The following is a 27,572-nucleotide window of genomic DNA, read 5'->3' as shown; positions in this document are numbered from 1 at the left end:
ACTGATACTTATACGCTGAGCGACCGCCTGGCGGTGCTCCACGAGAGCAGCGCGCTGCTCTTGCTCTCTCGATAGGTTGAGAGCGCGCCTGCGCAGTTGAGAGCGGGTCATTTGAGTGCGTGTCAGTGTGTCAGAATGCGCGCCTGTGTGTGTGTTTGCGTGATTGGGTTGGTTGCCACGTTTATACGTGGCTCCTAATCGTGAACTGAGGCAAAGCCACATAGTGCAGACAGCAGACAGCAGACAGCGGAAGTTCAAGACATTGACGTCGGTGCCTTATCACGATGACATTACCTTACCTTCTACGTGGCATTAGGCCTGAGCCCTATATGCATGCTAAATAGCCCCAAAATCATGATCGATTGCCAACGTAGCGTCTAGTGTCCCTCCGATTGCGATAAGATAACTCCAAATACCGTTAAATGTCAATATCCGAAACGAGTGCAGCTCCAAATTCCTACCAAAACAAAACAAAAACGAGTAAAAAACATTTTTGTTTATATATGATTTTTTGCCACTTTAATGAATATTTCGCAATTAATGTCTGTTTGCATTCCGTTTTCATTTGATTTAGTTTTGGGTTTTTCCTGTACGGATTTATATATGAAATCTTTAAATAATGAATGTGCATACATATAGTATATATATTTATTAACTCATTAGTTTTGCTTTTCTCTCTTACCACTGTTGTATTTTGGTTTTTCTCTTGGTTTCTATGAATGCTTAAATTTTGGTAACAATTTTCAATACATATTATTTCTTTGCTTATTTAAACGTTCAACTCTCTCTTTATTTATTTACTTTTGCTTTTTGTTTTCTTTCAATTTAAATGCATTTTTAACAACATTTTCTTCGCTCGTCTTTTATTTAATACAAAAAAAGTGTATTCAAAAAACAAATAGAAATATTCAAAAATTTGAGAACAAGATTCGGAAAAGGGAAAGAACTTCTGCGTGTGCGAACGGGTAACTATTTATATGAATATATGTATAATTATGTATATGAACTCTTAAGATCTTTACCTCTCTACTGGTACTTGCTGGTACTCGCAAGTATCTCCTATATATTTCCAGTGCATTTTGTGCTCTTCTGCTGCCCAACAAAAAAAAAAAAAAGAGTCTTACTGCTCCCAGCATTTGTATGCTTAATAGGGGGGTCTCTCGATGCGCAACGTCGTGTGTGCTTATGTTGAAATTCTTTCGCTAAACTCGTGTACAGTTGTCGTTTTATTATTATAGCTTGCTTATTCCCTCTTGTCTGCTTTGAACATTTTCAATGTTCTTCAATTTATTGTATAATTTAGCTATAGCTTTTCCTTTTCCATTCGCTTACCCATCCTCGCATCTCCTATTTAATGTTATATTCACTTTTATTTGCTTAATTTATTTGCTTCAATCCAATGAATGTCCGTTGTCCGCTAAGTTCAATTTTGAGTTATTTTAAAGACTAGCTAAGGGGTTTCCATTTGGTTTCCTAATAAGTATGTTTTCCATGGCGAATAGTTTGTCGAAGCAAATAGTCGGTGAGAGGGTTGATCGCGATAGTCATGCTTGGCGCATAAACCTTCTGTTGAGTGTTAATCAACCGGTTTCCAACAGCTGCAGCATGCCACCAAAAATGGCAACCAAGCCAAAATGTGTGCTGGCAGTTTCATTGGCTATATATAATATAGAGTACAGAGTAAACCCATACAATAATTGTCAGTTATCTGGTGAGATATTCTTCAAGGCAAAAACTAAGTAAAAACCAAACCATAAGCGTACATGTAAATATAGATTAAATGTATGTACAACTAACTAACTAAATGCTATGAATCAGGCTAATAATTGTAAGTGTATAACGTATCGGGCGGGCACATTCCACGGGCACCCAAGGGATCTCCAGTAGATTTCCCTCTCTTATGGCTACATACATTTATCTGTTTCGTTTGCATTGTCATCTGATCAATTTGATTCAACATTTTCATGGGGGGAGATCACATATACTCGTAGTAGTTAGTGGTACAAATTGCCGGCGAAGAAGTTACTAGGGATAAGACCAGCCTCAAGATTGCTACCAAGTGAAGTTCCAATCAAAAAAAAGAGACACCACACAAATCCATTACCCTAGAAGATACCCTATACAATATGTGTGTGTGTGTGTGTGTGTGTGTGTGTGTGTTGTTATATATCGGAGTAGTACATGGAGTTAGTGGAGTTTTGCATTAGCTAAATCGAATCGAAAGGAAACACACTCGTATCGTCGTCCGCTTATAACAACCACACTGCTTGAGGTACATTCAGAGGATATGGGCCAAGAGGACACACACCTTGGTTGCCCTTAGTTTAGTTTACTTACTGATAGTTTCTAGTTACTTGAGTGTATATAAGTAGAAAGAGATTACTGCATGTAACTACCCTGAAGATCTACCGTGAGCCATGGGCCATGAGCGAGCAAACTTCTCTTCTTACTTCCTATCCGGAAATTTTCGATTCCTTGGACTCGAACCAATGTCACGTCGTGGAAACTCCTCCATTTGTGTCTGTGTGTACAGTTTTGGGTTTAGTTTGATAATTGATTAGCCAACGTGTTGGGCCACAACTTACCCGAGCTGCGGCGCTACTTTTGCCGGAGTGTCGGAGCATTGGAGCGGGCAACTCCTCGTCCGCATAGACTCTGCAATGGCAAAAGGAGCAGCAAGAAGGGTTAGAACTCGCAATGGATGGGATCTGTGGATGTCTCCGTTTACCTTCTCTCTGGCTGCGGTTCGGGCTCGAGCAGTGGCAGCATGTCCTCACCCTGCTGCAGCAGATCCACGGAGGCCAGCGACTCACTGGTCGTGCCCGTGCCGGTGCCGGTGCCGGTGCTGCTGTCCCCAGCGCCCATGGTGGCCGTGGAGGACTCACCGCGCTCCGCCTCGTGGCACTCGCATTGGCAGTCCTCCGGCTTCACGTAGTTGTAGTGCAGCTTGTCGCTGGCGCCAGCAGTGTTCACCTCCTGCGAGCCAGGCCGCGCCTGGTGCTGGTGCTGGTGCTGGTGATGATGATGATGATGCCCCGAGCCAGAGCCAGGCACGGAGCCGCCGGAGCGATGGCCACTGCCGCAGGCCGACGAGGAGCTGGTGGTGGCCGTGTTGCTGGCGGCAATCGTCTCCTTGGGCAGCGTGGTGATCCGCTTGGCTGGCTTCCGCTTCTCCGGAATGTTCTCAAAGTCAATCCAGTGGCCCGAGAGCTTGCGCTGTGTGGAGGCCTTTGGCTTGGGCTCCTCCAGGCCGGTCGCGGCTGGAGTTGGAGCGGCTGCGGGAACGGGTGCTGGTGCTGGAACTGCGCCTTGAGCTGGCAGCAACTGCTTGCTGGAGTCCTTGCGCTCCAGATTGTTGGCGCGGAGTCCCTCCTCCGCGAACTCGAACCAGGACTTGCCGCTGGCATTGGAGATGCGTCGCGGGGACTTGGCGCTCTGGCCCGGCCCGGCCCTGCCCTCCTTGCCCACCGACTCCTTGCGCGGCAGGCTGATTCTCAGCTTTTCTCCCCTCACAGGACCAGCGGCTGCTCCTCCTGCAGCCCCTCCTGCAGCCCCTCCTCCAGCTGCTGCTGCTGCCGCTCCATTGTCCAGCTCATGGACTGCCGCATGTGGCGCCTCCTGGGGCGTCATGATGCCCGTGCAGTACTCCTCCAGGTGCGAGGGATTCAGCGGCGTTGTCGAGCGTGGCCTGTCCACGGGACACGTCTTCAGCTCCATGTTGGCGCGCTCCTTCATCGGTATGAGGGGCACCCCCTGCGCCCGCTCCTCCGGCAGCGTTGTCGGTATGTACGGCAGCTCGTCGTCGAAGGACTCCTGCGACACCAGGCCGGTGCTCTCGTGCTCCTCGATGACGCAAACGTTGCGCGGAAAGTGATGCCGCTTGCCCTGACCCTGGCCCTGACCCTGACCCTCGCCGCCCACGGCCACGGCTGTCGTCACCGACGAGCTGCCAGCCATGTCCGAGTCGCGTTCACTCTCCGACGACTCCACGGGCTCGTGCTCGTCCGTGGACAACGACAAGCGCCGCTCGGCCAGGGGCGAGGCGAGCATTGGCTCGGGGCTGGCCGTGGGCGTTGGAGTATCCAGTCCCGAACCCTTTCCAGTTGGCGTTGCTGGCCTGCCTCCAGCGGATACGGCAGCTGCAGCTGCAGGTGTGGGTGTGGGTGTGGGTGTGGCTGTGGGTGTTGGTGTAGTGGGCGTGGCACCGCCAGAGCTCTGCGAGGTTTCGCCTGGGGAAGAGAAAAGAGAATTTGAATGGCAATTTGGCCTTTGGCCGCTTCCTGCTGCACTCACGTCGGGACTCGGGAACACTCTGCCGCTTGGGCTTCCGTGGCACCGGAATGGCACTTGCAGCGGCAGCTCCACCCTCCTGCTGCCTGCGCCGCAGCTCCCTGCCCTCGGGGGGCACATTCTCGTGCAGCTTGCGGCGCACATCGAAATTCTCGAGGTAACGCGAGTGGCGCAGATCCGCGGCTGGGGCTGCTGCCGGCGCCTCGTCCTCGGAGGTTGGACGCGATCTGTGCTTGGAGCGCATCACGACTGCCGCTGGCAGGTGGCTCCTCTCCGGCGGCTGCTCCTCCTCGGAGCTGGAGATGCCACGCGGTGGCGGCGGCGGTGGCACGCTGGAGCCCAACTCCGAGCGACGAATGACCGTGCCCTGACGCTGCAGTCCGTCGGCGGTGGCGCTGGCGGTGGTTGGTGGCGCGTCCGAGGCCGTCGAATTGCTGCCGGACTCCAGCACCTGTTCGGACAGCTGGCTGGACTGGCTCTCCGTCTTCGAGATGCTGAACTGCGTGGAGAAGATCTGCTCCTGGCTGCCGGAGCCCAGCCGCGTGGCGAACAGCAGACGGCGCCGCTCCTTGGCGGCGGCATCCTCCGTTTGGGGCGCACTGACGGTGGCCACCGTGTGCACCAGGCGTGGCGGCTCGCAGGCACTCTGCGTGCTGTCCACCGACGGCAGGCGCTGCATCTCCCCCAGACCATTCTCCCGCACGGACGGGGGCTCGGGCTCCGTCTCGGGCGTTTGCTCCTGGTGGATCTGGGCCAGGTTGGAGGCTCGGGCACTCACCACGGAGCTCACCGATTGCGCTTGCACCTCCTGGCTCCAGTCCTTCTCCTTCTCCACCTCCTCCTGCGAGGGCAGCGACTGAATGGCGTCCAGGTCCGGCCGCTGGGCCACCGCCTTCCGCTGGCCCACAGGTCGCAGGGCAGCGGCGGCCGCCGCCAACTGACTGGCCGTGATGGTGGCTCCCGATCCATTGCCGGTCACCGGCACGGCTCCACAGGAGGCGGCCGGCAGCTGCTGCAACTGCGACTGCGACTGCGACTGTGCCGATGGCTGCGGTGTCCGGGCCTGGATGGGCGGCGGGGAGGGCGCTGCAATCAGATTCTGTATGCCCTGCAGCAGGGTGCGTGCCTCCCGCTCCTCCGGCGGCGTGTGCAGCGGTATGTGGATGACACCCTCCACCGGCTCATCGTAGTACCGCAGGCGACTGCCCGGCCGACTCCCCGCCGGAGTGCGGCTGCGTCCGCCCGATGAGCCCGCCGAGCCGGGTGCCGGCGGTGGTGGCGGCGGTGGCTCGCAGCTCGGCTCGATGGGGGAGGAGCTCTTGGAGCTCTTGGTGCCATCGGTGCCGCCGCCGCCGCCGCTGCTGCTGCCCCGCTTGCCCGACTTGAAGATGGCCAGCACCGACTTTTGCTTGCTGGGCGTCACATTCTGGGAGGAGCCGGTGGCCGTTGTTGCCGTCGCTGCCGCCGCCCCCGAGCGCTCCTTGCTTTTGCTGCGCGAGCGGGCGGAGTCCCGCGGCGAGTCCGGCGAGTCCTTGCCCAGCCGGAAGAGGGAGCTGAAGGAGCTTTTGCGCGACACAGAAGCCGCCGCCGGCGAAGGCGAGGGCGAGCGACTGCCCAGCCGCAGGGCATGCCGACCGGGCTTGGGGCTTGCCGTTGGCGTCAAGCGGTTCTCGTCGTGCCCGGCCACGGCGCCACCGCCCTGCAGGCTCAGCGAGGCGGGTGGCTTGGGCTGTCCGGCGGAGGCGGAGGCGGAGGCTGAGTAGACGGGCGTCAGCTGGTTGGGCGCCTCCACCACACGCTCGTTGGCCGCTATGCCCCTGTCGCTGTACATGTGATCCGGGCGCAGATTGATTCGAATGTACTCCGTGCCGCTGGGCGTCTTGCCGATGACCATCTGGCCGGGACTCTTGGTGCTCCGCCGCTGTCCGCCCATGATCGTTGAGCTGCCGGCGGCTGCCTTGGCCTTTGGGTCCCCGCCGTTGGCCAGCTTGCTTCTGCGGCTGCCGCTGCTGGTGCCTGTGCCTGTGCCTGGGGCTGGGGGCAGCACCTTGATGCCTTCGGCCAGCACCGCCTGGGTGGGATCGTGCTTGCGCGCCAGCAGCAGCTGCTCCAGCAGCGCCGTATTGGCCGCCACACCGCCGGGCACTCCGCCCGTGACCACGCCCCCGCCAGCCGCCGAGGTCGCTGCGTGACTGTGGGCGGAGGAGCTGGCCGCCGCGGAGGTCTGCTCCAGTGGCTTGGGACCGCAGAAGGAAGTCTCCAGCAGCATGCGATGGGGCGAGGGTGAGCGCGAGACGCCGGACACCGCGGAGAGGCGGCTCACGGCCGAGCCCTGGCTGCCGACACTCGAGATGCGGCTGGTGCGGCCCGAGATGCAGAGCAAGGCGGCCACCTCCGAGCTGGCCGAGTCCTTGCGCTGGTGCTGCTGCAGGTAGCTCTGATGGTCGTCAAACTTGAAGATGTGCGGCGAGGAGCGCTTCGTGGTCGCCTTCAGCAAAAAGAGACAAAAGAGAGAGAGAGAGAGAGAGAGAGAGAGAGTGAGAAGGCGCAGGCAAAAAAGGAAAAGGAAATGGGTTGTGGGGCGTGGAAAGGCAAAGGCAAAGTAGGACACCGTTAAGGAAATCATTGGGCCCCAGACCGTGATTCCGTGTCAATCGCATTGCTCCAATCTCCGCTCCAAGCCCGCCCACGCGGCTGTCAGTCAAAGAAGGGAAAAAGTAATGATAGGTCAGAGACAGCGACAGGAAAAGTAACGGGAAAATAGAAGGACAGAGCTGCATTCGACTTGAAACATGCAGCAGGATTTTTGGAGTGGGACTGTACTGGACGTGAAAGTTGGACGAAGGACAAGGCTGAGTGCAGGCAGGACCGGAAATTCGATTCGATTTCGATGTGTGGCCCCGAGTTGCAAGGGGAAAAACTGTGCAGGGAATGGACAGCAATTGGAGTGTCAACACGGTCACTTATGGGGTAATCGGTTATCGCTTACTTTCGATAAGTATCGAGGCTCAATTCCATACAAATACGACAAGCAGCTCGATTGCAATTTTCTTGCATGCCTTCAACGACAATGTCCGAGAATGGCACAAAAACCGAATGCATGTCGCGTGCATGATGATGCCAATTGCTTCTTAACTAAATAAAAATTATCTAGCTTATTGAAATTTTGCAGCAGTTGCTGGTCCCATCGATTACTGCAATCAATTGCAAAGATATTTGTTGCAACATTTCGGCTGTCCGACAGCCGAGCAATTCCATAATTGATATAAATTCTAAATTGATTCAATTAAGTCGAAGCCCACAACGAAAATGCCGAAACGATTTAAGTGCTTGCAGCAGCAGCAGCAGGGGACACTCGTACTCGTACTCGTACTCGTATTTGGCTGGCAGTTAATGAATGGATAATGATACGCGTCCAAGCCAAATGGCCAATCAAGCAATATCGATCACCCTGATTAAAACTTTCACAAGTTAGCCAGGAGCAACGCCCATCGCCGAGGCACCTGGCATCGTTTCCTTGGACAAATTGGCAAAAGTCTTTGCTGCAATTAGGACTGGCCCGTGTGCGGGGCAACAATCAATGGGGAAACTTCTTAGCAATTACGAGCAGAGGGACTGGTTCGTCACTCAGCCAATTGATAACTTTTTGCCATTGGGAAGGGAACTTCGGACGGAGCAGCGACAATGGGGAAAACAAAACTTTGGCAAACATGAAATTGAAGCGGTTGGCACACCGAGTGGCAAGTGGCGAGTGACGAGTAGCGAGAGAGGCGTCAAGTGCTGCCGCTGCCCACTTGTCAGCTGTCGGGGGTCTTCCTTCCTGCCTTCCGCTGCTGCCTCTGCCACTGCTTTCCATTGAATGCAATATTGCATTATTAATTCAACTTCTGTTGGCGCTGCGGTTGCCCTCGTCCTCACAGCCGTCACTCGCTGCCGTCACTCGTCCTCTTTTTTTTTGCTGGCACTATCTCTCGGCCCCGTTAAAGCAATTTCCGGCTTGTCAGTGCTTGCTGCAGCCTCAGTTCCTGTTCCTGTTTAAAGGGGAAATGGACGAAGCTGAATCAAAGCTCACCTGCTGCTGTTGCTGTTGCTGTTGCTGCTGCTGCTGCTGTTGCTGTTGCTGCTGTTGCATTCGCTCCTGCTCCTCCTTTTTCTGTTCGGGATCCATGAAGTAGAGTTCCTCGGTGGAGCTGCGTAGCTCCAGGGCGCCCTCCTCCCGAAAGCCAAGGCCAATTGTTTCCTGTAGGGTGCCAGTGCCGACCTTCAGAGCATTAGTTCAACCACAAAATTCAGCCAGCACACACACACACACACACACACACACACACACACACGAACACACACACACAACAGAGAGAGTTTTCGTTTTTGTTTCGTTGCAGAATTTTGCGTTTCGTTCAAGAGCGTTGGATAGATTTTTGCGGTGATAATGTGGATTGTGGGTTGTGGATTGTGGGTTGTGGGTTGTGGAATTTGCATGCAAGAGAGCGGGTTGAGGGTGGATCGAAAAAGCACACAGAAACGATATCAACAGCCAATTTTGTAATTTGTTTGCAGGAGTCGAGGAGATGAGGTTGAGGGATCAGCCGATTTCAGTTTGTTTTCAGTTTTGTTGTGTGTGTGTGTGTGTTTGTGGTGTGCATGTGGGGGAGCGAGCGAGCGGCAGAGCGTGTTACAGAGACAGAGGAAGAGACAGACAGATATACATATTTATATGTAAATATCGACACACACAAAGAGAGAGCGCGAGCGAGAGAGAGTGAGAGTGAGAGAGGCAACAACACCACAGGCGAAAATTAAGCACAAAGAAAAAACCAGAACAAAGTACAAATAATTAGCACAAACTTTACGCATGGATGATGGATGTAGAATCTACATTGTAGATAAATCCTTAATGTAAATATTGGCCATGGCTCACCTGCTCGAAGACATTCTCGGGACTGCTCTCACGGCTATCCTCCTCGTGGTGCGATGAGCTGGAGGCGCGACTCAGCTCGATCCTCGGCGTTGAGGGTGTTGTCAGGGTGGCAATGCCGCCCGCACGGCAGCTGGCCTGGGCAATGGGTGGCAGCGGCTGTCCGCCCTCATTGCTGCTGACCAGCGTCGTGGTCACCGTTGTCGTTGCCGTCTTCAGCGGTGGCGGCCGCTGCTTAACCACAACCGTCGCCGAGCAGGTGGCCGACGAGGATGACGATGATGAGGAGGAGGTGGTGGTGGTGGTGCTGGTGCTGGTGCTGGCCACAATGCTGGGCGCTTCGCTGGCGCTGCTTTTACTCCGCGTCGTCGTCGTCGTTGCGGTTGTCGCTGTCTGTTTCCGTGCACCTTGCTCCATCATCTGCGAAAAGGGAAGAGGCAAAGAGAGAGTCCTAGAGGATGAAAACTAATATGAAATCTGCACTGACAATGTTTGCCCAGAGGCAGAGCTCTGACTGTGGCTCTGGGCTCCCTGCGGCTCCCTGCCTCTATGGGTTTTTCGCTTTGCCACATTTTGGATTTTTAAATGAAGCTTTGTCTGGGCCTGGCCTCGTTCGATTGTTTTCCTATTCGTTGCTCTATAATTGGGTTTTGGTTTTGGGCTGGGGCTGGGGCTGGGGCTGAAGCAGGACACTGAAAACAGCAGCTGGCATGGGTCCCAGTCTTTCAATTTGCCCTTTTGTTTGGTGTGCACTCGGCACTCGGCACTCGTACGTGCATATTGGGGGGCAGATATTTGTTTTACATTTTCAGTCAGTCACTTTGCCAGCACATCCTTAAGGCTGCCATTCACCATTAAAGGCTTACGACTAGGATCGACTTTAAGCTGAAAGTCTGCACATTCCAGCGTCAGCCCATCAAATAAGTTTTTACTCCAATAACCTGGGATGATGGCCAGCTTAAAGCCCAAGCTGCCAGCATCAAGTTATCTCTCTCTTTGGTTCCATTAGCGGGCTTTAAGTTTTCATTCTCTGAACAAGGCTGTTGGCGAGCAGGTACGGTGGCGGGGCGGGGCGGGGCGGATGTGCGGGGTGGTGGCTAAGTTTACTGGAGCAACAGACGGGCACGTTCATGCACGCTGCAGGAGTGCACCCCGCAGCTTCCATGGCATGCATGCTGCACACGCATTAAAAGCGCTCAAGGAGAAATCCTTTCACACACACACACAAGCAGCCAGAGAGCGAGTGGCACAGAGAAGAGGGGACAGGACAGGACGATGATTGACACATGGCGCCTGAATCGTCGCTGGCTGCGAGGCGACAAACAAAAACAAAAACAAAAACTGTTCATGGCTCTGGCGGGGCTCGGTCTCGTAGGGGCTGGCTGGGGGTGGAGGCGGTGGCGGTGGCGGTGGCGTTTCCGTTTATTGTCTCTGCGGGACCTTGGGGCACAAATTAATTTAAAGTTGACTCTCTCTCTCGCTTCGCTATGCAGCGATTTCCAAACTGAAGGCAACGCGTGCCGTGGCAAGCAAATAGGTTCGCCGTACACCCCCCCTCCCCCCCCACGCCTTCTCCAACCACTTTATTTTTGGGTAACGGTGAATGGGCGACTGTGCTGGGGGAACGGGCTTGCTTTTGTTTTTGTGGTGTACAGAAAAGAAAATACGGTTTTTCTTGTGTTTTTTTCTGCTTTTTCTTTTTGATTTTTGGTGCAGAAGTCATGGCGGGGTGGTCGGCGTGGGGTGAAGGAAAACGTGGACAGGCATACGAAGAAAGGAACGAAGAGAGATACAGAGAGAGACAAACGCTTAATTAAATTAATTAAAATTTAAATAAAAAACGATAATGTAAGAGAAAGAGAGTGCGAGGGAGAGGGAGGGGGAGTGCATAAGAATTTGGAGGAGCAAAGAGGAACAGCGGGAGACTAGCAGACGCGGGGGAAGGCGGAGGAAAGTGAGAAAGAGGAACACAGAAAAGCGAAGAAGAATTGCAAGGCAGAGAGAGAGAGAGAGAGAGAGAGGCTGGCAGAAATTTGGGAAGAGAAAGCCGCCTATTGTTTGCCCGCAAGGTGTATTAAGGCAAGGTTGGGCTCTCCACTCACTCCCACAGAGCAAAGGCAGGCAAGGCCTCACCTTGCACAAAGAACGAACCTTTTTTCGAGCAACGTGCTTACCCACTGCCGGTACCGACCTCTGCCGCTGCCGCTGACTCCGCCTCCGCCTCCGCCACCGCCTTTTGTTTACCGTTAATGTACTCACCGCGGACCCAAAAAAAAAGTTACTAGATGCCGTTACGCTGCTGCTTTCTCCTCTGCTGCTTTTGCTTCTCCTTCAGCACAGTTTCGGGTGCGAGCTCGATTGCGATTGCGAGCTTCTATGTGTGTGTGTGTGTGTGTATTTGTGTATTGCTTATCGCTTGTGTGTTGAACTCTGGATTCCGGGGCTTTATCAGTTTTCCATCAATTATTGTAACTTGAATTTTTTGAGCACTGAACAACAACAAAAAATTAAGAACAAAATTTGTGCCCTCTGCTGCTTCTTGCTCTGTTTGATTTTCTTCTTAACGCGGACTTCTATCTGTCTCGCCTCGCCTCGCTCGCTCTCGTTCACCTCCTAACTCTCTCTCTCGCTCGCTCGCTCGCTCGCTCCCTCACTTCACACGCCTGTCTGTGTCTGGCGCTCTCTCCGTCACGTTTTTACCGTTAGACCGCACGCACGCAGCGTTAGCGTCGTACTGCCGAAAGCCCCGAAATGTATGCTAAGCGCTGAATGAGCACAGCGTCGACGGCGACGGCGACTGCGATTGCGATTGCTGCTTCTGCTACTGCGGCGTTGCTTCGACAGCGTCGAGGTGCGGAAGCTTCAATTCGATTCGCTTTGCTCTGCTGTGTGAAAGCTCGCCCCACAGGCTGCAAAGCTCCCTGGCATCCTCAGTGTCAGCGGACGGGCTCAGCTGTGTGTTCTGCGAAGCTTCAAGAGTCAAGTAAGTCCCTCTGGCTGTGTGGTTGTGTGCATACAGCGCGGGGCACTTGAATGGAAGCACGCTGATGGAAAGCTTTTTGAGTTTCTCTTTTTAATTTGAAACTACTCTTTGTTTTGCTTTTGTTGTGTACATTCAGATCACAGATGCATTGTGGATATTGCATCCAAAAATGGGCAAATACTTGAAGCTATTTTCACGAGTGTATCGCTGGCTTGGTTATTGGCAATCCCGGCAAATGTTTGCTAATCGCCTGCCCGCCACTGTTTCTGCAGCTTCCTCTCTCCTCACTCCACACCAAGCACTGGCGGCTGTACAGCGACTCTCCCCTCCCCACACCTTGGATGATGCTTTTGCATGTTTCATTTTTGGACACTGCTCTCTCTCTCTCTCTCTCTCTTTTACTTCTTCTTATTTCTCGCTCTCAGCAGTGCCGTTGGGGTGGCCGCGCTCCTCTCGCTAAATGACATTATTTGGAGCACTTCACATTGGAGGCGAATGTGTGCCAAAATATTTTCATAGCCACTGCCACCGCCGCTGGCCAGGGAGGGGCGGCGTCTTCGGGCCCACAGTTTGACAGTCTCCGGGCTGAGGGTGGAGCGGTGGGCGGCACGTGTCGGGGGCTGTTGCCTGCCTCGTGTGGCTCCTCCTGTTCTTGCCGTTTAAGGTTCATTTTGTTTATTAGCCAAAAGCGTTTGCTTGCCCTGACTTTTAAGTGGCCATTTGCATGATTCTGGCATTCATCCCATCCCAGCCCAGCCCAACCCATCAAAAGCCATGCCATGCCATGCAGTGCCCCCAGGCATCAGAACACATTTCCCACGCTCTCCCTCGCACATGGAAGGAAGGAAGGCGGAAAGCTTTGGCCAAGCTTTAGCTGATTTCATACTGTGGTTAATTAATTTGAGCTCTGCATAATGTGAGTGTATGACATGTCGGGGCAAACACAAACACACATGCACATGCACGAGGGAAGAGAGTGTGCAGAAAGGGGAAACACTGTTCAAGGGATCCTCTCTCTCCCTCGCTCTCGCTCTCTTACAGTACGGTACATGTGCATATATAGGCTAAAGTACACTCACCGCTGCCTGGACAACCGGCTGCTGCTGCTGCTGCTGCTGTAGCTGTACATTTGTCGTGGCATTGTCCTCAAATGACTTCTCGAACGATGCAATTGGCGCTGGGCCAAGTCGCTTCTGCCGGCGTGCATCCATTCCGTTCCGTTACTGCTGCCCTGCCCCCAATTCCGTTACTCATTCACACACAGCGATTCCGGCTGATGAGGTGGTGGCGCAGGCATGGAAGGGCTCTCCTATACACCAACACACACACACAAACACACACATTAGAAGGCCATTGGCACGAATTCTTTCTCATCTCTCTCTCTCTCCCTGGCTTTCTCCATAGATCTTTCAGTGGTGCCTTTCATAATTGCCTCTGGCAACACCAGCAAAAGCCCAACAGAAACTGTCGCAATCACACATCCTTTTTGGCTTTTACTGCCTGCCTGCCTGCCGCCTCTCTGCCTGTATCTCTCCCCTCTCTCCATCAATCATTGGGGAATCATTTTTGAAAAAAATAAACCACGAAGAAAACTTATATGTTTGCATCGGCAACAAATTACTATTGGATGGGGAGAGCAACCAAGAGAGAGTGAGAGAGCGAGGGAGAGCAGGGCTGAGGTCGGACATTTCGTGTCAACGGTTCATTGAACCATTTGCCACACCGCACCACCCACAGTCTCCCACAGTGCAAAGGCGGAAGTGAAATAATAACATCAACAATTGATGAATATTTTAAGGAATTGCGGCCACGGCTCGCGCTTTTCCGCTGCTCCGGACAGTGGATAGTGCAACCCCCCACCACCCCACCCCTTCCATTTGTTGAATTTGCCTCTAAGGAGGTTGTTGGCCTCTGCAATAGAAACCGCATCCCACCTCCCACCTCCCCGCTGGTATAGGCAATTATCCATAATCATTTTTTGCGTTGCTTTGGCCAGAAGTGATTCAAGTGATTCAGAATAATTTGCCATAAATCAAGTATTTGCTGGCCTTAACGCGGTCATTGACTTGCGCTGCAACTACGCCTATTAGTTGTAAATTGATTATACCTAGGACTTCCAGTCATCTTTCAGGCAAAACAGAACAATTTGCCTGAAATTATAGGCCCATTCCCCACTCCAGTTAATTATTCATCGGCCATAATAATGTTTTTGCCAGTGTGTTTTAAGGATATTGCACTTTACTGCCTGCGTATCCCCCAATCTATGCCCAGCACTTGTTATGGCTTCTCTTTAAAATGAGTTTTCCTTTCCATTTTCCCAGCCACATCGATTCATCTGCTGATTTGTTTGTTTCTGTCCTTTCTCCATCCAATAGGGCAACATTTTTCTTTGCTTACTTTTGGGGAGAACTGCGGCAAGCAGAAAGGATGTGCTCATATATTGCCATCGACGACATGCACTGCTCAGCCCTGCCGGGGTGGGCTGCCTTGCCTGATGACTTCATCGAATCTTACGCTCATGGACAGAAATATGCCAAAAACTTCCCCAGTCTTCAGGCTATGCATCTCTTCAGGTTCTGGCATGTTTACAAACCAAACAACTGGGGAGCCGTTCAAATACCCTCGAACCGTTTAATGGGCTGCTCTTTCAATTGATTTTTCAACATTTCCTCAAAATATTTCCGTTTGCTTTAAGGATGCGTTTGTCCTGCGAAAAATGGAGTTTTTGGAATCAAATTGAAGCGCAAAGGTTCGAGAACTCGCATACAATATTCCCTTTTTGCGTGGCAAAAATGTGGGTACACAAATGGGAAATACAAAAATGGAGCATCCTTGAACGGCGGACACACAAACACACACTCACACACACACTCATGTTTATTGCAGTTGACTGCCGAAACGCAAACGAAACATTTTGTATACCCTTGAAAGAGGCGTTACGATTACGAGGTACAAAAGGAGGGAATGCCATGGAGTGGACACATTCCCGATCAGCAGATCAAGAAGGAGTCAATCTATCGTGAGGCATGTTTCCCTTCCACAGCAGATCGCCACATCCTCAGCTCTACTCTAAGAGCCAGCCACTGGCGAGGGCATCAACAGCTGCGACTCTGCAAGCGAACCCATTTTTTCCCCACTTTGGGGTTCTTTTTTTTTGGGTGCTTCATGGGAAAAAAATTGTATTTTGCAGTTTGTTCCCGTTATTGGGGCAAGGCTTGACAGGAGGGCACGACGGGCTTGGAGGGTCCTTGCATATTGATTGGCCGATCTATTGGGAATTTCAAGCTGAAATTATTTTGGTGCAATATTCAGCGTCGTGAATGCTTCATTACATGTACTTGTTCATTCATTGGCGCACATCCGCGCACATTCAAGGGGAATGGCTTATTGTTTGTCTAAGGATACATTCATATCAATCGAATGAACAGTTCCGATTGCCATTGATTGCCAATCGCGAGCTCAGCCAATCATTTATTCACTCGCCCATTCACCCACTGACTAAATAATCACAGCGGCAGCCTTGATTTGCGCCAACAAAAGGGTATCCATGCACACTGGGTACCTCTTCTTGCTCGGCTCATCGTATTTATAGTTTATAGTGCTTTGTCATTTGGGGCCACAACCACGCCCAGCGTTGAGGTGGCTTTTAATAAACTTGTCAGCGGCGTTTTGCGCCACACCACACCGTCGGACCACTTTCGCCGGGCAGACTGTCGGCTGTGGTGGCCAGCCAAACTCCATTTTCCCCTATTTCCGTTTAGGGGTGAAGGCAACCGTTTGACCTTCCACGGCGAAAGTCTAATTTTAAAACGTTTACCAGCAATTTCTTATAATTCGCTCAATGGAAATGAATGAACAAATGCCAGCTGGGCGCAGTCCGACGAATGCACGAATGTTGTTTTTTGGGGTGTTTTGGCCGAATCGATATGAAGGATGACTGCGCAAAGGTTTCATAGCATAAATGGGACTTTCTTAATGTACAAAATAAACCAACGGCTGGCCTTTGCCACGCAAAAGTGTCCCAGTGTTTCTTCTTGTTTGCCTAATTAAAAGAGCTCAGACTGCATGCAAATTTTGCACATTATTAAAGCCTCAATTCCCACATCTAATTATGAGTAATCTACGACTCACATGGATACTTTCTCTGGTCACAAATTCCAGCCAAAGTAGTGCCCCAAAAAGTAGGCAAACTTTGGGTCCAGCTATTTTCTCTTCTTTATACATGTACATATGTACATAAATAAATACATACATATGTATGTACATACATAAATGTCTATGTATTCTCTCAACATTTTACGGTTACTTTAAAGTACTTGGGCCTGCCGTTAACCAAAATGGCAAGACTTTGCTGGCGTCTCAGCCCTCCGGCGGCCACGGCCCAGGATTGAAAATCGATGCGCGAAAGCATAACATGGGGGTGGGCGAGTGTAGACGCCGGGGCGTCAGAAAGATGTCAGCCATAAGCGCAAAACTTTGCCCACGGCTTAAAGAGCGATTCCTTAGCTCAATTCCTTGCACCCCATATCCCAACCCCAAGCGAATATCTCAGCCAGAACACATGAGCAGAGATATTTTATGTACATATTTATACTAGTAGGGTAAGTAAAGCAAAATCTCTTAAAAGATTCATTGTGCTGAAAGGAACTCAGGGAAAAGACCCGCCAAAGTGATATTCCTCCAAGAAATTATTGCTAGAATGTTATTTCAACGATTTCTGGCAGTTTTTTAAAAGATTTCGTTCTCTAAAATGTAAATATAACCATGCCCAAAATTATCAGCAATATTTTGTGTTTCTCTTCGTTCACCCAATCTGCTGGTTTGCTCCTATGGGACTAGTTTAGTTCGAGTTATGCAATGGCTCCCTGTTTCAGTTTCCAATCTGCTTTACCCCCTGCTCTGCCTGTGCCTTTTGGGCAGGGGAAACAAACCGCTTAGCAGCAGACTGGGCCAAAGGGAAGGGGAAAGCAAAGCCTTTGGCAGCATTGCCCCCAATGACATTGGGGCGCCTCTAACGACAATGTATAATAGTCGTGGGGTCTGGGGTGGCGGGTTTATTGGGCGACGTCGCCGCTGTCGTCGCAGGGAAGCGCGCAGCGGGCGGCAAAACATTTCATTGACCTCATAAATTGGGACCCAAAAGGAGCAAGCAAGCGCAGGCAGCAAAGGAGAAGGAGAATAGCATCACCCGAGAAGGCAGGCAGCGCATCCCTCCCCTGCCGCAGACGTGGCGGCCATTTAGTGTCGTGCAGAAAAAGTCAAAAGAAAAGGCAGACAGACAACGGGAACAACTTGAAAGCGCAAGAAAACTAGCTTTGATATGCGCAGCACTTGATACCCTATGAAATATACAGACACAGCCACAGGTTGTTGTAAATATCAATTCTAAATTGATTAAATATTCAAACTAAACTTAGTTTCAATTAGAGTACTGATAGTACATCGATATATTTGGAATTGCTTTCTCTGCTGCGATTTGTTTGCATCCAATGCACTCAAAACGATTATACCCTCTGCGAGGGTATACAAGAAACAGTTATTAATGCCTGCTCGTTGCTCATCGTTTGTTCGTCGCAGTCGCAGTCGCTGTTGACGTCGCCGTCGCCTAAAGAGGAGACCAACTAAATTGCTCGCCATCAAGCGCGAGTGTGAGCTGTTTAGCAAGAGAGTGCGGAGTGGGCAGAGGAATAATCAGATGGTGAGAGTGGGCAAAGGAGAGGCTGCAGTCAGGCCAGACGGCAATAAGAATAAATTCAATGAGGATGTTCAATGGCTGTCAAGAATGTAAAAGAGAAACTGCATAACACGAAAATTGAATGACGAGAGCGAGAAACAGAAAGAAGCAAACAGTGTGAGAGAGAGAGAGAGAGAGGGAGGGAGGAGCAGAAATGCAAATATGTAGTTAGTTATCAAGCAGACAAGCGCAGCAGAAGTTTAACGTACAGTGGTGCAAACTAGGCAAACAAATATTTAAAGTCAACTGGAGCTCTCATCTGTCATCTGAAAGCCACAGATTAATCCACGTTAAAGCTGATTTAAATAAGCCAGGCTCCCGGAGCCGGACACGGCAACCTTTTTTCTTTATGCAAATATATAATTCCCATGGTCGGGGGAGGTTCCAATTACTGGACAAGACCACTGCGACGACAACGGGGACTTTCTAAATGCCGGACACAATGTGTCCCACTGTCGGTCGGACTTGCATGAGCTTGCCTCAAAGATGCTTATCAAGCAGCGCAAAGGTGTCTGTATGTGTGTGTGTGTGCGGGGGAGGAAGAAAAGGCAAAGTGAACACAAAACGTTGCCTCTGATGGCTGGCTTTTGATAAGCGTCAATGGCGCATTCGGGTGGGTGGCGGTGGTGGCGCTGGGGTTAGTTCTAGCTGCAGTAACGCAACGGATGAGGTAGTGGATGGGTCGGTTATAAAAGCGCTCCGCTCTGCTCCACTCCGTCTTAGGTTGCAGCCAGTTTCAGCCGCCACTCTCATTATGTGTGTCCGGACAACGTGGTGCGAGGCGAGCCATTGTAACCGAGTCGTGTCGGAGGGCTCGGGGTGAGCGCTGAGGCTGAGTCATTCCAATTTAGGCCAAGAGGCGGGGGGTGTGTGTTTTTGTTAGCAGAACAGGTGGCTAGGCAACGGTGTTTCGGTCTCTCTTGTGACTGGTTGCCAGACCAATGGCGATGCTGACCAGGGAGTGTCTCTGTGTCTCGGCCGGTGCGAATCTGCGACTATGTTATATGCGATTACATATGTAAATATGTATGTAAATATGTATGTACATATGTAACGTTTTACATATATGTACATTCATACATTTCCTAGGTGAACAATTTCAGGGCAACCGCAGTTAAATGACTTTCCGAAAGGTAAGCCAAAAGCAATAATACCAAAGAAAAATGAATTCACGAATGGCTGCAAAGAATTAGCATGCAATAGAAAAGAGAAAGAGAGAGTAATGGAGGAACGTGGAAATGTGGAGGGTGAGATGACTAACATGCTTGCTCGACAGAAAGTATTTTGGGGGTAGGTAAAAGACCTCGCACACCCCCACCACCACCGCCAGCGTCACCAAGTCTCTTCTTATGGTTTATGTAGCCTTGCACTGGCTGTTATTAGTTCGATTCATTCATTTTCAAAGCTCATTCTTAATCATTCTTCCGCTCTCAGTGGAAATGGATGGACCTGCGAGGGTATCTGAGCCGTCGAATGGACCCCGGGCCTCGTTTTTATGTTTCTGCTTCTGTCATTGTTGCTGTAATAGTGTAATGGCGTGCCGACTGCCATGGCTGTAGGTGTTAAGTAATGACACACACACACACACGCACGCACACACAGACAGTGGCGTCAGTAGGCCAACGGGGAATTGAGAATATAACGGGGTCGGTCACGGGTAGGGGGACAGACATTAGGGTTATTCCACTGCATGGGCCGGAAGGGTGGGAAGGGGGGGGGGGAAGGGGCTATCCAATTAATGGAAACTATTAACTGTTACAACACCGAGATGTCGAAAGTCGATCCTGGAGGGGTACTTGGGCTGGCTATTCAGTTAAATTCTCGCAGTTTTCGCATAAAAATAGGTTTAAACGGCCATGGCAGCTCGATGGAAACTCTCGTTAAACATTTCAGAATCAATTATTGGGCGTGGAGTGACAAGAGTATTGCTGAATATCGGCAGAGCTTGCCTACATTTTCGAGGTAGAGGGTGGCTGAAAAAACAGTCAATTTGTTTTCGCCTGCCATCAATATCTTCAATAAATAAAACATTCACTTGATTTGAGAAAAAAGATCAAGTTCAAGGAACCGTTTAGAGATCGATGTTGCAAAACCTTAATCATTCCATTCCAATAAAGTCTTCCTAATCGGAAATTTAAATACAACAAATCAGTTTGATGTTTGAAGAATTATGTAGAGAGCGCTGGATGTAAATTAAGGAAAATTAAAGGCCCAAACAACCAATAGAATCATTTACTGCTGTGAACTCAATTAACTTTAGAATGAACTTTCATCCGTTTTTTACTGCTTCTCATTTAATTCGCAATTTAACTGCCGCAATCGCGTTCAAGCGGCCAACAGTGAATGCTGATTTCATTGGATTAGCCCCCAAAAAGCAGTCGCCTGGTAACAGCGCAGCCTTATATAATTGAACCTGGTTCACCCAATGTTCCATTGAACATCCATCCACATGTAGGGATATATGTACACGCACACACACACAGCCACACACATGCAGAATGATTGTGGCCAAAAACTGCACTCGGAATTCGTGGCATACTTTTTCGGGTCTTTGCCGCTGGAATTCTTGCACTCAAACAAAAAACAAGCAAGGAAGAAAGCCCACATTCGTAACGGGATAAGCCGAAAATGTAGCGCATCTTTGCCGGGAGTGTAGAGAGGGAGAGAGAGAGAGAGAGAGAAGCGTAGAGTAACAGTAACGACGTAAGTTATTTCCCCTCTCTCACGATTTACTTCTTTCCGTTGTTCTTTTGCTTGCGCTCGTTCGTACGCCTTTTTCACTTCGTTCTGTTACTGTTACTGTTACTGTTTCGTGTTTCGTGGGCTGAATGCTGAATTCGATTAGAACCGTTAACCGCTCTCGGCGCCAAGCGAACGCCAACTGAACTTATCAGTCACTCAACTGAACAGCGACCGACGCTGCCACCGAATGTTGCCATCAAATCATACATACATACATATATGTATGTATTTACATATGTGTGTGACTCCCATTGTTTCTGCTTGTGTGTGTGTGTGTGTGCGAGGGTGTTGCGACGACAACGAGCATGCAACAACAACATGTTGGACCTTAAACAGAGGAGTTCCAGCACACACAGGCGAAGGAGAGAAAGAGACAGAACAGACAAATGGCACATTAATGTGGGGTAAGGTGTGCCCATTACCCGAATTCAGCCTCTTTCTCACTCTTTTTGTCTCGTTCTTGTCTGCTGTGGTGTGTGAAAGCAGAGCAAATTATACTCCAAATATCATATGACATTCACTCACCTTCAGTTTCAATATACTTTGGACACCCCACACAGAGGGCAGAGAGAGAGAGCACCACACCATTGTTGACTGCACATTTCGCCTCTTGCTGCTACTTCTGTTTCTCCTTTACCTACTGCATCGGCATCTATCGGCTGCGACTGCCCACAGAAGTAGCAGACAGAGAGAGAGAGAGAGAGCTTTGGGGATTCGAGCTGATTGATACCCTTGCAGAGATTCCATTTGCAAATACGTTTATGAGCTTAAAGCTCGGCATTCTCTGCGCTACAAAGTTTTAGTCAAAATCAGCATACCCTTGGCAAAGGGTACGAGGAGCATAACGGCAAAGAAATCCACTGCAAAATGCCGATTGTCGAAGCGACAGGTCAGGGCAGGACAGGGCAGGACAGGGCAGTGCAGGGAAGAGCTGGGATGGCATGGGCAGAGACCAAAGCGCAGCGTAAGCTTTTTTGTTGCTGGTCTGCTGGCCTCTGAGAGTGCTTCGAGCATGTTAATGGGGTCGCCCGCCATGCCACGCCCACAGACTTGCCAGACCAGCCACCACCCACACGCTGCACTCGCTGTAACATTTACGATTCTTGTGGCTAAATGTAAAATTGATCAATTTTGGTGTCAAGCCACCCACCACCCAAGTGCATGTGCCTGTGCATGTGCATGTGTGTGTGTGTTGGTGTGCAAGAGAAAGGACGGAAGAAGGGGTCGGGAGCACAAGTGGGCCAAGAGATGGGGTACACGTGGAGTGTCTAGGCATCCGTTCAAAAGCCTCTAATTGTTGTTTTCGGACGCTCATAATGCAAACGAAGGGGTTGACTGCCACTGACACAGAGATGCATACATAAATACAGTTATGTGCATATGTATGCACACATGCGTATGTGAATTTGTAGCTCCCCTTATGAAATTATAAAATTTTCCCATCTGATAATTAATTAACTTGCAATTGACAGCGCAAATTAGTTAGACGCCAAAGCGGCATTTAAACTTGACTTTAATTATCGCTTGCAGCATTTTGAAGGATATTTACCTGCCACTTATGTAAATAGTAGCAGAATTCATTGAAGCGTTCCCCACATTGCACTCGTACTGTGGCAGTACCATGGTGATGGAAAATTTTGGCAGCGCATCAGCGTCATGGTGGGACGGAAGCTGAGCCCGGCACGTGCATCTCGGAGCGACAATGTCTGCGTGTGACAGCCAGGGTATTGGATTGAAAATGCCACAATGGACGTCACAGCATTCACTTGCCGCAAAAACTTGCCAACCACACTCGGAATCCAGCAGCCACGCATTTACATTGTACATCGCTGGCTCCCCCTTCCCCAAGGTTTCTCCGCAGCCTGCTGACAGGCAGAGTTGCCACATAATTCGATTACCGTCAGGCACTTGCATGGACTCCACTCCGATACGAATGCGGGATTGGGTCCCGGTCCCGTCTCTGTCGAGGGTAGCGCCACAGCACTGCCGGATCACAAATGGGGTACATAATTGGAGGATAAAGACGAAGATGAAGACGTTCCACTTATAGGGCAGCAGGATACCAAAAGAAGGAGAGGCAGGAGTAACATCTTCTTTCCATAAGAACGCATTCCCTTTCCCCTGTTCGTTTTTTTTTTGGCGTTTTATAGAACAAACAGATGCAGTTTGCCGCATGTGCGTGGGTTTTGTTCTCAGAGGATGTGTGGCTGATGGGTGGAATGGGGGAGAAGAGGCAGCCAAAAATTTGAAAAAGGAAATCTATCTGCGCATGGTGAACCGCATGAGCCGCACCGCACACCGCACACCGCACCCATCTGCACTGTTTGTCAACACTAACAGCTGTTAGCCAACACTGCGTGCCAGCCGTGTCAATTCCGAGAATTGGAGACACGAAACATTGCTGATGTACCTTTCAGCCGGTGAAGACCTATACAGTCTGCGACATAAATACACGCACACATCAGTAAGTTATTTCCGAACAAGTCAAACACAAATAAATGTGCTTAAAGTTTAAAGTGAATAAATTGTTGGTGCCTAAGTAATTGTTTAATTCATTTCAAAACTAAATCTTTCACACACAAAACTAAAGTCTGATCAACAAGTTTAACAAAGAATTGGAAGCCCTCTGACAACTCATTTAAAATGCGATGAGAAGTGCAGCTTAGATGCAGATTTAACTGCAAATAAATGAAATAAATTTACTTGCATTTTGTTCCCAAATTATAGTTGAAATCAATGGCTTTTGCGGCCATTCCAATTGCAATGCGAAAACTTTTCGATAACTTTGGTTTCTTCCATTATAAGTCCGCGCTAATCCATGACTTAAATATTTGCCATAATTCTTTTAAACATTTTTTTCAGAACAATCAACGAGGAAATTGAGCATTCTCCCACCCATAGCTAGCACAGCGAATGCCATCATCTGCCGTGTCCGTGAGTAAGCTGAGACCTAACAGGAAATCGATCCACGCATAAACTTTAATTTCGATTACCAAATCAGACCATAGGGACGCTCATGTGGTCGAATACGGGTCCAGCCCGTGTCCAGCGCGAGATCAACACGGCCATGCACATGAGGAGCGTGAACGGGGAGCCGGTGGATCGTGGCTTCAAGCTCTGGCTGATCGATGAGTCCTGGTCGAATCTGTGTGCCGAGATTGAGGGACCGCCGGGCTCTCCCTACGAGGGTGGAGTGTTCGTTGTCAAGATTCTGGTGCCGGAGACCTATCCGGTCGTGCCACCAAAGGTGGAATTTCGGACGCGCATCTGGCATCCGAACGTCTCGCCGGAATCGGGCGCCATCGGGCTGAACATACTGGGCAAGGCCTGGTCGCCCGATATGTCGCTCCGCACCATCCTGATGGCCGTGAGGAACATCATTGCCATTCCGGACATGGCGACACCCTTCGACGACGACGTGACGCGTCAATACAGCCAGAGGCATGAGCTGTTTGTGCGCACGGCCAAGCACTGGACCCACCGATATGCCAACGGACCCAACTGCATACCCGAGTTCGATGCGAAGATCCAGACCCTCATGGACCTCGGCATGTACGAGTCGCTGGCACGCTCCACACTCTCCAAGAAGGACTGGCACGTGGACAGGGTCTGTCACAACTTTTCATCTCTGAAGCGAGCATCCAGCGAGGAGCGGGCTTAGCTACCAAGCCAGAGCACAGTCAGCAGCAGCTCCTCAGGCATCCATTTGGTGTGGTCCATAGAGCCAACCCTCACGGACACCCTAATCTGCCAGCAAATTTATGCGCAAACCAAATCACCATCAAACCCCACCAATAACAATCCACAGGCAACGACACTGCATATCTGAGTGCAGCCTCAATGAGTATTTAGCAATAGTCTGTACGGATCGAGCGTCAATCAATCCATAAATATCCCCGAACACCGCCTGCAACCCAAAGAGCACGAGACGCACTTCCTGCACAAATAAAACACACACTGACCGATCGACGAACACAAAAAACACACAAGCCAAAACCATGCTAAAAACAAAACACTTTTGAGTCGAGCTTCATTCAGATTTTGATAATGATTGGAGGGAGCGTTCCACAAGTTCCACAAGCTCCACAAGTCTTTCTCCTTGTCTATGATAATGCGGACTCCAAGTCAAATTCCGCCAGAGCCAGGCAATGTGGTTCCGGGCGGATGTGTCGATATGCGCATTATTTCACAAGTGCTCTCCCTCTCCCTCTCCCCATCTGCTTTTGCTTTCGCTTTTGCTGTGGCTGTGCCTGCTCCACTTCACATGGATGGGCGCCAGCTTAGTGCACTGCCACTGCACAGGAGGTAGACTCAAGTAGAACGACGACTCTCAGTTATAACGAGTGGCATTGAGGAGATGAAGCAGCAGCAGTCACAGGTGCAAGGGATTCTTTCTCTCAGTGCACAGTGCCACACCCTGTGGCCACTCTCCGCACTCCCCTCTCTGTGGACACTTAATTGCGTTTGCCAGGCATCCACAGGCATCTCCATATTGATTGAGATTATGTTGCTGCCTCACAACTGAACATTTCTGCGAGTGCCCATGTCGACCACTCCTGGCACTGGCACAGCCACACGGCCACACGGCCGCAACCGCCAGTTGCACAATGAAAGCTTTCAAGGGGAATTCAATTATGAAAATGGCGAGGAGCGCAACGCAACGCAACGCAGCCCAGGCCAGGCCAGGCCATTGGGGATGCGTTAATGGAGAGTACACAAATAGTACATACTACATACATATATGTACATATGTACATTGGTTATAGATATGCCAGCACATAAGCGTATGAATAATATTCACGTATATTAACAGAGCGGTCCCCGAGCACAGCTTGGGATGCGAGTGGGGGCATGGTTGATGTGGCATGAAAACAAACAAAAAATTAAATATGTAAATTTGTAGGTACAGTTGCGCCATTCGTTGGCTAATCAATTTCCAAATTCTTAAGGCTCTGCGCAACCGAAGCGGCGTTGGATGTGCTGGACCTCCTGTTGCTGCTGCTTCCGCTGCTGTTGGACTGCTTTTTGGCCTTGTTTAGCTGCCAGTTCTGGCCATCCATCAGATAGTCCCTACAATGGCAAGTGAGCAAAAGGAGAAGGGAGAAGCGAACAAGTGTCCACTTACCGCTGCTCCTTGAGCAATTGCATCCACTGTTGCTTCAGCTCGGACATCTTGCCCGCCTGTCCGCCATACTCCTCCGGCAGCATGGAGCGCGGAAAGTGCTTGAAGGGCGTCTCCGCATTGGGCAGATGGAAGTGAATCAGCTTGAAGACCTCGCTCTTGATGAACGGCTTGACCACGGTGAGCACCTTGTCCAGATACGAGGGGCAATTCAGCACATGGACCTCCTTCAGCCGCACGGGATGCGCCTCCTGCACGAACTTCATGTACACCCGCAGGCTGCTGAGCACCGTCTTGGTCAGATGCCGCAGCGTATAGCCAGCCATATCGAAAATGGGTATCTCCCCGTCCGACATTCGCCCGTCGTTCTCGGTGGCAAAGCGGCAGTCGGCCACCATGAAGAAGACCTTAATGCCGGCCGTAAAGTTGAACTGTGTGCGAGGGGGGGCAGAATCAAGATGGTAGATGGTAGTCGATGGTTGAAGTGGATGCTGTGGCTTTGGGATTACCTTGTCCGCATCGAAGTCAATCAAACGGTAGAAGAGCAGCTTATTGTTCTCCGGGGTCAGGCCGGGCAGCGGCACCAAGTCGCTAAGAGAGAGAGAGAGAGAGAGCAAGAGGGAGAGGCAATGACGGCAGGAAAACCGGTTGCCGGCTGGAGCATGGGCATGGGCCTGGCTTGGGCCTGGATCTCATGCAATTTTCTCGCAAAGTACTCACGCCACTTGCAACAGCTGCTGGGAGCTCGCATCCAATGGATCGCGCTCAATGAAGATCTGGGCATGCTTGTTGCGCAGTCCATAATTGTGCTCCATCAGGCGCTGTGTGGCAGCCAAATCGCCTCGCGTCGTGTGCAGAAAGCGGCGCAGCAACATGCATGCTGCACACACACACACACACACGCACAGAGACAGAGACAGAAAAGAGAGGGTTAGGGCAAGGAGGCAATTTGGCAATTTGGCTGGAAGTCAGTTATGCAACTGCATTGCATTTTCCACTTACATATATTCGGCGGCAGCTGCGACTGTTGCTTTATCCAATCCTGCAGCTCCAGCACGCGCTGCACCATCAGCTGATCCTCATCCTTTTCCTGATTCTTGTGCACCATGTTCCGTTATAATATTTATGGCCTAGAGTTGCTCGCACAAAGTTCGAAGTTTCGATGTTTCCAAGTTTCGATGTTCTGTGCCGTTTCGCTGAAGAGAGCACTGGAGAGGGCGCACCTGTGCGACGCTAATTCGCGACTGCAACTGATTGCTGATTGGGTTTCGGTTGGGGGCTTTCCTCAAGACTCAGGCTGCTGGCTCTGCTTTGCTCAGCCGACGCTGACGCAGACGCTGACGCAGACGCTGACTCTGCGCCCGCCACTGCTTGGCAGGGCAACGCGGCCCTCTTTTCGAACTCTGTGATCAAAGCATATACACATACACACATGTACATGAGTCGATGTAAGTGCGTACATGTGTGTGCCTGCGTGTTCATGTGTCTCTTTGATTCTTCTGTTAATTATTCCCCGTGCGGTGGATTGTGCAACAAACTCCCGTGGTGTCAGAAGGTCAAGCGCCGCCCACCCCCGTTCTACGTGGGGGCCTCTCCCTAAGGGCCAAGTGTTTCATAGCCTTTATGGCGACATTGGCAAACAGTTTTCGGCGAGCTGAAACGCCGCGCTCCACTTGTTATGCTGCCGCCGCTTGTCTGCTGGCGGGGCTGGTCTGCTCTGGTCCGGCGTACGTGTTTCGCAAGTTAAACTACATATTTAAAAGAAGAAACAAAAACATGCATTAAA

At 50.6% G+C, this 27,572-nt stretch overlaps 3 protein-coding genes across 5 annotated transcripts; 1 reads left to right on the top strand and 2 right to left on the bottom strand.

Moving 5' to 3' along the window:
* Nucleotides 1-697: 697 nt before the first annotated feature.
* LOC117903848 (flocculation protein FLO11) lies at nt 698-20,769 on the bottom strand. 3 transcript variants are annotated; one of them, XM_034816306.1, is made up of 8 exons: nt 20,656-20,769; nt 13,268-13,497; nt 9,209-9,625; nt 8,363-8,551; nt 4,294-6,778; nt 2,729-4,229; nt 2,586-2,655; nt 698-2,521 (listed from the first exon to the last, which is right to left on the bottom strand). In XM_034816306.1, the coding sequence occupies exons 2-8, from the start codon at nt 13,397-13,399 to the stop codon at nt 2,447-2,449; spliced, it is 4,869 nt and encodes a 1,622-aa protein (XP_034672197.1). In that variant the 5' UTR covers nt 13,400-13,497; nt 20,656-20,769; the 3' UTR covers nt 698-2,446. The 3 variants fall into 3 exon arrangements, with proteins under 3 accessions (XP_034672197.1, XP_034672199.1, XP_034672200.1); XM_034816308.1 differs by having other exon boundaries at nt 8,363-8,530; XM_034816309.1 differs by lacking the exons at nt 13,268-13,497; nt 20,656-20,769 and adding an exon at nt 11,465-11,986.
* Nucleotides 20,770-23,680: 2,911 nt separating this feature from the next.
* Nucleotides 23,681-24,325, top strand: LOC117896414 (ubiquitin-conjugating enzyme E2-22 kDa-like). The gene has a single exon (XM_034804733.1). The coding sequence runs from the start codon at nt 23,681-23,683 to the stop codon at nt 24,323-24,325; it is 645 nt and encodes a 214-aa protein (XP_034660624.1).
* Nucleotides 24,326-25,443: 1,118 nt separating this feature from the next.
* LOC117903867 (alpha-tocopherol transfer protein) lies at nt 25,444-27,112 on the bottom strand. Its single transcript, XM_034816357.1, has 5 exons — nt 26,789-27,112; nt 26,507-26,666; nt 26,296-26,377; nt 25,790-26,217; nt 25,444-25,734 (listed from the first exon to the last, which is right to left on the bottom strand). Exons 1-5 carry the CDS (start codon nt 26,892-26,894, stop codon nt 25,590-25,592), a joined length of 921 nt encoding a protein of 306 aa, XP_034672248.1. The 5' UTR covers nt 26,895-27,112; the 3' UTR covers nt 25,444-25,589.
* Between the last annotated feature and the right edge of the window lie 460 nt (nt 27,113-27,572).

Source organism: Drosophila subobscura, chromosome A, assembly GCF_008121235.1.
Source record: "Drosophila subobscura isolate 14011-0131.10 chromosome A, UCBerk_Dsub_1.0, whole genome shotgun sequence".
NCBI classification, from domain to species: Eukaryota; Metazoa; Arthropoda; class Insecta; order Diptera; family Drosophilidae; genus Drosophila; species Drosophila subobscura.
This window is presented reverse-complemented; position numbering and strand designations above follow the sequence as displayed.

What these genes read in the sequence shown, in the direction of transcription:
- LOC117903848 (XM_034816306.1), bottom strand. Translation starts at nt 13,399, where the DNA reads ATGGATGCACGCCGGCAGAAGCGACTTGGCCCAGCGCCAATTGCATCG. An exon ending in AGCCGGTTGTCCAGGCAGCG is followed by an intron (nt 9,626 to 13,267) that starts GTGAGTGTACTT and finishes CCCTTTTCGCAG; the next exon opens with ATGATGGAGCAAGGTGCACG. An exon ending in GAGTGTTCCCGAGTCCCGAC is followed by an intron (nt 4,230 to 4,293) that starts GTGAGTGCAGCA and finishes TCTCTTCCCCAG; the next exon opens with GCGAAACCTCGCAGAGCTCT.
- LOC117903867 (XM_034816357.1), bottom strand. Translation starts at nt 26,894, where the DNA reads ATGGTGCACAAGAATCAGGAAAAGGATGAGGATCAGCTGATGGTGCAG. An exon ending in CAGCAGCTGTTGCAAGTGGC is followed by an intron (nt 26,378 to 26,506) that starts GTGAGTACTTTG and finishes TCTCTCTCTTAG; the next exon opens with CGACTTGGTGCCGCTGCCCG. An exon ending in TTGACTTCGATGCGGACAAG is followed by an intron (nt 26,218 to 26,295) that starts GTAATCCCAAAG and finishes CCTCGCACACAG; the next exon opens with TTCAACTTTACGGCCGGCAT.
- LOC117896414 (XM_034804733.1), top strand. Translation starts at nt 23,681, where the DNA reads ATGTGGTCGAATACGGGTCCAGCCCGTGTCCAGCGCGAGATCAACACG.